This window comes from Hetaerina americana, unplaced genomic scaffold (genome assembly GCF_022747635.1).
Source record: "Hetaerina americana unplaced genomic scaffold, ioHetAmer1.1.p SCAF_31, whole genome shotgun sequence".
NCBI classification, from domain to species: Eukaryota; Metazoa; Arthropoda; class Insecta; order Odonata; family Calopterygidae; genus Hetaerina; species Hetaerina americana.
In genome coordinates, this window is record NW_027286886.1 from 2,826,631 (window position 1) to 2,838,694 (window position 12,064).

Sequence of the window (12,064 nt, forward strand, 5' to 3'; positions counted from 1 at the left end):
TGAAAAGGGATTGAAACAATCCATAATATGGTTCTGAGCTATAAATGAAACAAAGTAGGCAAAATAATTGAGGCAACAGACACATCATTAGTTACAGTATTTTCAATGTTACAGGAAAATTTTTTGGCAAGATGGGTCTCTCCTCCATTTGCTCTAAGTAGAGAATCATTTGGTCAAATTGGAGGCTGGTTTGGCACTTTTCCATTGCAATCTGATGAGTTTCTGCATGCACTGCACTGTTTCTGCACTGTGTACAAAACATAGATACACTACAACACTCCAGAAACAAAGGAACAGTCAAAATACAGGGGTGAGCCCTGTAGTGGGTTCTTAAAGTCAACCCAGTTCCAAAGAAGGCTAACATAGTGAAATTAGCCGGCAAGGGGATGGCCATGGTTTTTTGGGATGCACGCGGAATCAACTACATTGATTACTTGCAGAAGGACAAATGATAAATGGAAAGTATTATGGGTGATTGTTGTACGAGTTGAGTAAATAAATTAAGAAAAAGTTCTCATTTGGCAAAAAAAAATTCTCTTCCATCTGGACAATGCTCGGGTACACACCTGCACAGTTTCAATGGAAAATATTATCAAATTAAAGTTCAAATTATAATAACAACATCCACCGTATTCACCAAATTTGGCCCCCAGTGACTGTTTTTCATTTCCAAACTTGAAAAAATGGCTAGACGGAAAACTATTCATGCCGAATCAGGTCAGATGCCTATTTTGAGGGCCATCCAAAATCTTACTTTTTGGAAGGCTTAAAAAAGTTGAAAAATACTGGGAGAAAAGAAGATTATATTGAAAGATAAAAAACAATCAACCCATAATTTTTTTTGTTTTTCTATTTTTTCCTATGCACTTATTGAATGACCAATGTAAAACAAGTAATTGCATCATTTAGGCACTGTTTTTTAGAGTGAACCATGGCAGTGGCAACCATTTTAATTTCAGACACCAACTGGAGGAATGAGGCAATTTGACATCGAACTTGACCAGACCAAAGGCAGTAAAGTAGAGAGACAGGAAAGGAGGGTAATTGGAGAAGGGGATATTTAAGGAGGAGAGAACCCGAAAGATGATGTCACCTCACTGAAGTTTTTAAATAAATAAATCTTATCTCATGGCATAAATGTTGAGGGAAAAGAGATGCTTGCTATTAAAAACATGAAGGCATAGCAAAATAGCTCAATCCTACTGAACTACTCACCTGATAGAATATCTCTTCAGCAACCTTAATAACATCCTCATTCCAAAAATCTTTTGGCATGTCTCTGAGAGCCTTCATTGCAGTAACACAAGTTACTTTTGTCCCATTACGAGCAAAATTCAAGATGGTAGGTATGGTGGATTTAAGTTTCATATTCTTTAATGCTCTTAAGAATGTCATCTTGCATTTCTCATTTTCACAACTTGATAAGCCATCAACAATAAAGGTTGTGACCTTTTCAATTACCTGCAATGAATAAATGATAAAATTTAATTGACAAATAGAACTACATAATAAAAAGACATACTATTACCACAAAAGTTTAACTTTTACATGCTTATTTTCATTTCCTTGGTGCTTGGAAAATTGTCTGGTCATCGCTGCCATTGTCAAAATCAGGGTTTCCCGCAACTTTTCATTCTCAATATTTTTCCTGCTCCTTTTCAGTAAGTCTGTAATAATTTAAATTTTCATTTTGAGTACCATATGATTTGTTACGAGATTTTAATAATACATGGATTTCAAAGAGAATTATCAAAAACTTACCAAGGATTACTTCTTCCTTAGGGTTCGATCCTAAAGATAGGGCCCATAAATATCTTTCGGCTAAATCTGGATCACCATTTGTATCAAAATGCACTGATTTCATTGCAGCTTCATGTGCTTGTACTGTTTGTGCAGCACCAACCAAATCAATTAGCTGAGGCCTGCAGAACCAGAATACATGGTTTCAATTTATTAATTAAATTAACTATAATTAATGAAGTCATACTATTCACATAATGGAAAGCAATAATTACAAATTCACTTCATATGAAGTGTGCTATTTAAAAACTTATTTTCTATAGAAATGGATGAAAAATATTGAAATCGATAAAATTAGCATGGATAAGTGGCATTCACCTGGATTAATGTATGAGTATGATACCTGGATTAGTATATGAAATGCATGAATATGTTGGTAAATTACTCTTGTCTCAAAGAGATTAGCATAGCAATGGTCCTAGTAATAGGCCACTTTGATGAAAGACTCGGCCATCAAAACAATTTGAATCTCAATAAACGAAGCATAGGTTGCCTCAACAACATATATTTTTTACTGATGACAACAATGGCACCTCATACAATTGCAATAATATGTTCTGTGATAATTTCAAATTTCCTCCTTAAAACAATAATCTGAAAAAATCCTATAAATACCATTGGGATTACCCTTGTATGTACATTTACAGTCAATTGCATTGTTTTGACTAATCTTATTCTGCACGTACATGTTGCCACAGGTCTATAAATATTATTGGTCCACTCTGGGCCTACACCAGGGTGCAACATTTTTCATTATTAAACTGATACTCATGTCCAATATATGCCCATTGCTGGGCTGGCATAGATTGGCTCAATATTTCATTGCCATTTTTCAGTTAATATTTATAGTTTCTATATTATATTTTCAGAGTAATATACAACTACTTTTTACTCACAATGACCATCTACTGGGCAAAGACAAAATTGGGAAAATATTTAAATATTTTCTACCAGCTTTTTCACAATGCAATGATTACCACAAGCAAGATTAACTGTGTAGAGCAGGATTATCTATGCAGACAGAGTTAATTCATCAAGGTTTTATTAGGAATGATTAAGAGGCACTTGATGAAATAAAATTTGGCCATAGTATATTATATTCAGTCAGCTTTTATTTATTACATACATGCTGGAAATGATTATTAAAAACATCTAAACTGCCATTTTACCTGGGTTTATATCAATTACTTCAAATAGTAATACCTAAAAGTAATAAAATACTTTGAAAAATGAGAAAGGCAATTCATAATCCACCAGCCTGGAAATTCAGCTTGATCTGTTTTCCTGACATAAATATTTTTGCAGTCATTAGTCTATGAATAAAAGTATCCCTACACTGAGTGAATCGAATACTAAATACATCTAGTTTAATGTCCATGAACATTGCAAATATTTAATAAACAACCAATAACAAGGTAATGTTATAAGTTGTGTACATGAATAATTTTAAAGGAGAATTGCCAAGATCAAAGGATAATTCGGAGATGATGATCTACAAGTGGAAGTGATGGACAGGAAATTAATGATTACTGGAATTTGTAAAAGCTCTACCTCAACTAATCTATAGTTACATATGTAAGCCTGAAATCTGAGGGATATAGTTTGTTACAATCATTAGGAATATATATCAAAATTACAGACAATTTCCCCCTTTTTACAATAGAATAAGTTAATAACATACATAAGAATCTGAATGAGCATTAATGTCATATTTACCAGGAGGCAATAAAAATTTATGGTAGGAATTTGGCTAAACAGGAAGACATTATTCAACTATTTACTATGATAACACATTAGCCCTCCTCATAAGGGGATGCAAGAACTGTTACTGTAAACAAAGTATAGGTAAATTGAAATTCTGAGGAATTGCTCAAAAGTGTTTCAACGGTGATATGCATACTCACTTAAGCCATGTTGTTTCTGTAGCCACAATTATCAATGCTTTCCAAGGTTGATAATATTCAAGAAAAATTTAAAGCATGAAGCTACCATTCATAAGAATTTAAATGTTCCTTTCTCCAGAAGATTTGTACTTTTTCATGGTTGACATATGAAAAGTCTTTAGTAAGAATTGTCGGCAAGTTTTGAAGAGAATACTTCTTTTCACAAAACTTATTGAATCAACCACAGCGACCATGCACACATTTAACACGATTTAACAAAATCGAATGCTATTCATTCAATACCATTATTTGAGGGCCCTCTATTTATTTTCTATCATCGGCTAAATATATCAAATAGTTACTACAATCCTTGAAATGTCTTCTATCTTCTCTAGCAGTAGAGATAAACCATCTGCATATTATTATTGCTATTATTGTTAAATTATTATGCTAATTATGGCATACTTATCCTTTTTCCTTGAATTCATACAGATATTTTTCTTGATCTCATTAATTGCTTTCTCAATATACATATTTAAAACCAATGGTAGTAATTAACAGCCTTGCATACTCAATTTACTTAAACTCCTTCCCTGCTGTCAACACATCTACCAAGAGAGGTGTGTAATACCTTCCTTTTGGGTAGAAATTCTGACCACGACATTTCACGCTTGTGACAGATGTTCATCAGCACCCCTTGACTTTAACACAACACCCAAGGGGTATGGAAAGGGAGAGATCTATGAGGAGAAATAACATGGAGCATATTCGAGTATGTATTTGGATGTCAAACATGAGAGTGGACATCTCACATTTGGTGAGAGAGCAAGTCAGGCCCTAAATCTCAAGAACGTATACTATTTGGCTACAAGGAGGTCATCAAGGGCAACTGAGAAGTACATCAAAGAAGTATAGCACTTTGCTCAGTAGGAATGTGAAACTGTGGGGACATACCTTTCCCTTCAAGATTTCAGGCCATACATTGAAGTGACACAGCAAAATTGTGAGGATGAGGTGAGATTGCCCATGAGGGTGGTGCACCAGGTGTGGGAGAGGCACAACCAGAGGGGGAAAACTACCAGGACAGGTTAGGGCACCAGTCCTGCCAAGGTTATCCAAGGTGAAGCAGAAGGCCTGATGAAAAAATATAACCTGCCATATTCTAATCTGAGATGACATAAACTAAATCCATTATTTTCATTTATATTTGTGCCTCAACTAAATTCAGCTGTTAGGTTAAGAAACACAAAGGGTAGAATGGCACGCCAAAAGAATAACATATTTTGCCATGAACTTACATGTTTTAGGCTTTCAGCCACAAGTTCAGAAACAATCTGCTGCTACAGTCAGTACTATGTCAGTGTTTCTCATCCTTTCCAGTCTAACGTACACTAAACCACATAATGACATATTAATAATGGTCAACTGACCATATTGACTTGAATACACTCAAGTTAAAATCTATGTATTAGTGGCACATCATGTGATTCGTTTGACTCGCCAACAAGCCATGTCAACCACTAGACAGTTCTGTCTGCAACACTGATTTGCTTCACTTGAAGTAAATGCACAAAACACCAAGCAAATCACATAAAACACTTTTGAATCTCTTATTAAAATGGTGATGCAGCACAAAAATATAAATCATTGCAAAAAAAAGTGGAACTCGTCTGTCATCACAACTCTAATGCAGCAACCATTCCACTAGCTTTGATATCTCATTACCAAAATAGGGTTACATTCACTGAGTAGTAGTAGTACTTTGCTGAGTGGAAGAGGAAGAGCCTCCTGCTCTATCAATTATTTCCTGTCCTGTTCAAGGTCAACACTGCTAGATTACACAATTCAATGCCAAATGGGTGCCAACTGTAAGTTCCCCAGATAGCAGGTGCTTTGTTTAGGGGATCATATGATCCTTAGGACAACTACGAGTACATTCTGTTTAATGTAGTAAGAAAAAAAGAGATTTGGTGTCATCTCGCAAATGAGATAAGCCTTTGACATGTCCCCTCATCCCACAACCTATGTTGCCTCTAACACACTGCAGTGTTCTCCATTTTTTGCCACAGCTGACTCTTTAACAGTTACCAGGCAGTCAGTCAGTCACAAGTGGTTTGAAGAACTCTCATTTGTCTTTCTCTGCTCTTTATGGAACAGGACCATTAAAAGTACTTTTATATTAATTGATAAGCTAAATACTGATCAGTACTTAAGTGAATTGCTTTGAAATTACAAACATAAAAACTGTCTATCATATAAACCTTAAAAAGTAATGTAGTAATTACTTACAATATTCTTTTGTTCTTCTGTGATTTGAGCACTTTGGAGATTTGGTCTGCAGTGGCCTGTCTGGCAACATTAAGCAACTTTATGAAGCTGCTTGCTGAGCGAATTTTTCCAAGGTTTTCAGTTTCAAGGCTCTTTTTACTATCACCAACTGATTTGGAGAACTAAAAATAAGATCAAAATGCACTTGAGAAAAATAGTTTAAAATAAGCTTGAAATTTAGTAAGCAATTGATACACTTACTGAAGGACATTCATCACGACATGTTGGATTTTCAGGAACCACCTCTAATGAACTTTTTAAAAAATTAATTTGAAGATTTTTTCCAAACTCCTGCACAGCTATAGAAATATTACTTGACTTGACCAAGTTAAAGCTCATGTCACTCTCTCCTAAAAAAATCAATACAAATTCAAACTATTAGTGCCACGCATAACCATAAACCATGCACAAATGCTGAAATAATATGAATTAGTATTCTTTTATCACATTAAATTCCCATTAAATATAAATAAGTATGAATTCAGATGATTTCTAGAATAATGATTTTGTTTGATTTGATAAACTTATGCAATTATATTTTCTAAAGAAAAAAGTAATGGTTAGCCTCAGACTGTATATATGGTCACATTGGTTTAAATACCATTTAAGAGTTTGTGTACAGAACCACATCGCTACAAGTTAATGAAGTAGACTTCAAGCATTAATGGATATAGAAAAGTATATCACCTCTAAAGGCAAGACTTTATGTAAGAAGACTGATTTATATACAAATATGATACATAATTAAATTTATATACAGCAGACTCCAGTTAGGATGTTCTTGATAGCAAATTTTTTTATAAATAAAATTCTAAGAATAATTCTAAAAAATATTCTATGTATCAGCAGTTTAACCATACCCATGATCCAATACTGCTAATACCCAGGACAAAAATTGTGACTAAAAATGAGAAAGGTATCCCCTGCAGTTCCATTTATCCCAGGAAGAGTTAAAACTGGAACAATATGTATTCCTCCAAAGCAAGCTTTTAAAAGCACTCAAGGACATGGAGACTAAGTGAATGTATACATAGTGTACCTTAGTGTGCTCAGTTTGTGATGCTTCATACTCAGAAAGTCTAATTTCAGAAGGTATACCAAAGTCTGAATGATGGACATAAATCAAAGTACTCGTAAATCGGTGCGCTGTACAGCAAAGTTAAATCTTTATCGGGAAGTAAGAAAGGGAGATCAACGATAGCAGTTAGAGATAAGGGGGGTAAGGTAATAGTTGAGACAGGAAAGATCCAAGAGAGATGGAAGGAATATATAGAAAAACTGTATAGTAAAGAGCTTAGACCAACAAAGTTAGACATAGAAAAGGAACATGACGTAGAGGAAGATAGCTTAGGTCCAGGCATACTCGACGATGAGATAGAAAGGGCATTAAGGGAGATGAAACTAAATAAGGCCATGGGGGTGGATAACATTCCCGCGGAATTTTTAAAATGCTTAGGAAAATGTGGGAGGAAGAGGTTACATGCGCTCATTCGCAGTATTTATGAGGAAGGAATCTGGCCGGAAGACTTTGTGAGATCAGTTTTTGTTCCTATTCCGAAAAAGGCAAAGTCTACATCATGTGAGGACTACAGGACGATAAGTTTGATATCCCATGCAGCTAAAGTTGTTCTCAGGATCATAAACAAAAGGATAGAGAGTAGGGCAAATGATTACTTAGGGGATGATCAGTTTGGGTTTAGGAAGGGGAGAGGTACGCGTGATACCATTGCAGTAATGAGATTATTAATCGAGAGGAATATAGAACACAACCAGGAAGTATTTGCCTGCTTCGTAGATTTCGAAAAAGCGTTTGATAGAGTGAATTGGAAAAAACTAATGAGTATATTGCAGAAAATAGGAATAGATTGGAGGGAAAGGAGGCTAATCCGCAACCTGTACATGTCTCAGACTGCTCAGGTACGAGTGGGGAACGGGGAGTCCGGTTGGGCAGTGTTAGGAAGAGGTGTAAGGCAGGGTTGCTCATATCACCGTTGCTGTTCAACCTGTATGCAGAGGAAATGATTAAAGAGGCATGGGAAGAACTGGAGGTAGGAATGAAAGTGGGCGGGGAATTCGTAAAATCAGATAGGTTTGCTGATGACCAAGCTTTAGTTTGTCAGTCAGCCAAGGGGCTGCAACCATTGCTTAGTGAATTGGAAATTCAGTGCGACAGGTATGGGATGAGAATCAATATTAATAAAATAAAGGTAATGCGATTTTCTAGAAAGAAAAAGGCTAAGCTTAACATTAAAATAGGAGAGCTAAAACTAGAGCAGGTAGAACAGTTTACGTATCTCGGTAGTGTTTTGGACCAACACGGTCAAAGTAGTAGGGACGTAAGGAGAAGAATTGCGCTAGGCAAAGAGGCTTTCACAAGAAGGAGGGAGTTAACGACGGGGACGTTGAGTAAGGATGTTAAGAAAAGACTCGTAAAAACTTTAATTTGGAGCGCAGCTATGTACGGCGCGGAAACGTGGTCATTGAAGCAGGAGGATAGACGTAGATTGGAGGCTTTTGAAATGTGGGTGTGGAGAAGAATGGAGAAGGTTAAATGGACAGAGAAGAAAACAAACGAGGAAGTACTTGGTATGGTGGGTGAAGAGAGGGGTTTGCTGGGAGCAATCCTATGGAGGCAGGAAAAGTGGCTGAAGGGGGTGTTGACCAGCAGCGGGATGTTGAAGACTGTAATAGAGGGGAGAATGTTAGGCAAACGAGGAAAGGGAAGGAACAGGATAGGGATGTTGGTTGGGATGAAGGGAGGAAGAAAGTACACAGAGCTGAAGAGGGACCTGATGTAGAGTAGGATGTTGTGTTTTGCTAGGGGCCACAAATTATTTAATTAGTAATTACGTCCATCCAAAAACCTACCTTAACCGGTAGATTACCTAATAATAATAATAAATCAAAGTACTATGGATGAGACAATGATATACATGGGTCAGAGACTAGGTCCGAGCAACTACAAGATTTGGCCCACTAGGACAATTGTCATGCCCAGCAGAGGGAAAAGAAAGGCTTCCATTCCTCCTATCTCATGAAATCAACAGCACCACCACAGATGGGGACCAAACCAGTTAGAATAGAGACTTGGAATGATAGGTTGATGTTAAAGACAGGGAAATTAGATGATATGTAACGAAAATGGAGAGAGGAAATAAGGATATTTTAAGGCTGCAAATGTGAAATGGAAGGATTGCAGGGATTACTGAAGCAATAGATACAGAGATTTATACAGGAAGAGAGCCAGCAAGGGGCGGCAAAAAAATTGAACAAAAAAGTAAGAAAAGCATAGTAAACATAAGAGGGATATTACGTATTAGTAAATGTGAATGTTGAATCAATGGACTTGGTCTCTGTTCAGGTCTACATGCCACTAAGGAAACATAGGATGGAAGAAATTGATTGGGGATACGACCAATAAGACAAAATATTTATTGGTGCTCCTAGTATGAAATATTCGATAGTAATGGTAGATTGGAACATGACAGTAGGCGAAGGAAGTGATGGTACTGAGGTAGGTGACCATGGTTTAGGAAATATATAATTTTCATATGTGAAAGGATCATCAGCTGCCCGAATTCATGTTGTAGTTGTGCCCTAGTTGATGGACCTACAGTAATGAGTGAAGGAAAGGTTAGAAAATGATGCCAAGACTTCAAAAATGGATTAATTAAGGATTATGATCTAATTAAGAATTACGTCATTGTGTGGTGGAACTGTGACAATCTTGCTTAATGGAAATTGTTGAGGACTGGTAGACAGAATCATGTAAACATCCATATTATTGATAATTGTTTATTGCTAGCTGTGTACTCAATGTAGTGGGAGGTAGTGTGTACTGGATAGAAACAGAAAAACAAATATCAAATGAATGTGCTTGAGTGAGGGCATGTCTTGAGACCAAAATCTGCACAGATTCTATGTGGTTATTAAGGCGGAGAAAAGGGGGATAAAAGTTTCACCTACATAATATGATGAATGCTGGTTAACCTACAGATGATGTATAATTTTTTTTAAGAGTATCATATTTTCCCATCGATAACGCGCACGTTATCTATACAAAAATGTTCAGATGATCGAAAAAATGACGATGCACGTTATGTAATGAAAACTGAAAATATCCAAACATAGACGTATTTTTACACACACAATATGTAAGTTTTACCCGCATATATATATATATATATATATATATATATATATATATATATATATATATATATATATATATATATATATATATATATATATATATATATATATATATATATATATATATATATATATATATATATATATATATATATATATATATATATATATATATATATATATATATATATATATATATATATATATATATATATATATATATATATATATATATATATATATATATATATATATATATATATATATATATATATATATATATATATATATATATATATATATATATATATATATATATATATATATATATATATATATATATATATATATATATATATATATATATATATATATATATATATATATATATATATATATATATATATATATATATATATATATATATATATATATATATATATATATATATATATATATATATATATATATATATATATATATATATATATATATATATATATATATATATATATATATATATATATATATATATATATATATATATATATATATATATATATATATATATATATATATATATATATATATATATATATATATATATATATATATATATATATATATATATATATATATATATATATATATATATATATATATATATATATATATATATATATATATATATATATATATATATATATATATATATATATATATATATATATATATATATATATGTATATACAAATGTGCGATTCACACTCAAGATAACTATGAAGCCCTGGGCACGCGGTATTTATATAAATTCATGATACTACCAAGTTCTGGGTGTGCGTTATACATAAAGTGTGCGTTATCAATGGGAAAATATGGTACTTGAAGTTTGATGAAATTGAAAGTTGGCTAGAACTGATTCACTTAGGTGAATACAGAAAGGGAGTGGATGAGAGGGCATGTTTCAAAGATGGGGATGGGGATGGGGATAGGGAAAGGGTTGAGGATGGGGTTGGGGATGGGGTTGGGGATGGGGATGGGGTTGGGGATGGGGTTGGGGATGGGGTAGGGGATGGGGTTGGGGATGGGGTTGGGGATGGGGTTGGGGATGGGGTTGGGGATGAGGGTTGGGGTTGGGGTTGGGGATGGGGATGGGGTTGGGGATGGGGTTGGGGATGGGGTTGGGGATGGGGTTGGGGATGGGGATGGGGTTGGGGATGGGGTTGGGGATGGGGTTGTGGATGGGGTTGGGGATGGGGTTGGGGATGGGGTTGGGGATGGGGTTGGGGATGGGGTTGGGGATGGGGTTGGGGATGGGGATGGGGTTGGGGATGGGGTTGGGGATGGGGTTGGGGATGGGGTTGGGGATGGGGTTGGGGATGGGGTTGGGGATGGGGATGGGGTTGGGGATGGGGTTGGGGATGGGGTTGGGGTTGGGGATGGGGATGGGGTTGGGGTTGGGGATGGGGATGGGGTTGGGGTTGGGGATGGGGTTGGGGATGGGGATGGGGTTGGGGATGGGGTTGGGGATGGGGTTGGGGATGGGGTTGGGGATGGGGTTGGGGATGGGGTTGGGGATGGGGATGGGGATGGGGTTGGGGATGGGGTTGGGGATGGGGTTGGGGTTGGGGATGGGGTTGGGGATGGGGATGGGGATGGGGATGGGGATGGGGTTGGGGTTGGGGTTGGGGTTGGGGATGGGGTTGGGGATGGGGTTGGGGATGGGGATGGGGATGGGGTTGGGGATGGGGTTGGGGATGGGGATGGGGTTGGGGATGGGGTTGGGGTTGGGGATGGGGATGGGGATGGGGTTGGGGTTGGGGTTGGGGTTGGGGATGGGGTTGGGGATGGGGTTGGGGATGGGGTTGGGGATGGGGATGGGGTTGGGGATGGGGTTGTGG

The 12,064-nt window shown here is 36.2% G+C and overlaps 1 protein-coding gene across 2 annotated transcripts in view; it reads right to left on the minus strand.

The window, feature by feature from the left end:
• Mtp (microsomal triacylglycerol transfer protein) overlaps nucleotides 1–12,064 on the minus strand; it is a 58,989-nt gene that overhangs the window by 10,835 nt on the left and 36,090 nt on the right. For both annotated transcript variants that reach the window (XM_071589015.1, XM_071589014.1), the window contains 5 exons: nucleotides 6,213–6,361; nucleotides 5,973–6,133; nucleotides 1,762–1,922; nucleotides 1,549–1,667; nucleotides 1,216–1,461 (listed from right to left, as the gene is read on the minus strand). In XM_071589015.1, coding sequence (XP_071445116.1) covers nucleotides 1,216–1,461; nucleotides 1,549–1,667; nucleotides 1,762–1,922; nucleotides 5,973–6,133; nucleotides 6,213–6,361 — 836 coding nt within the window. The remainder of the gene's footprint in view (nucleotides 1–1,215; nucleotides 1,462–1,548; nucleotides 1,668–1,761; nucleotides 1,923–5,972; nucleotides 6,134–6,212; nucleotides 6,362–12,064) is intronic.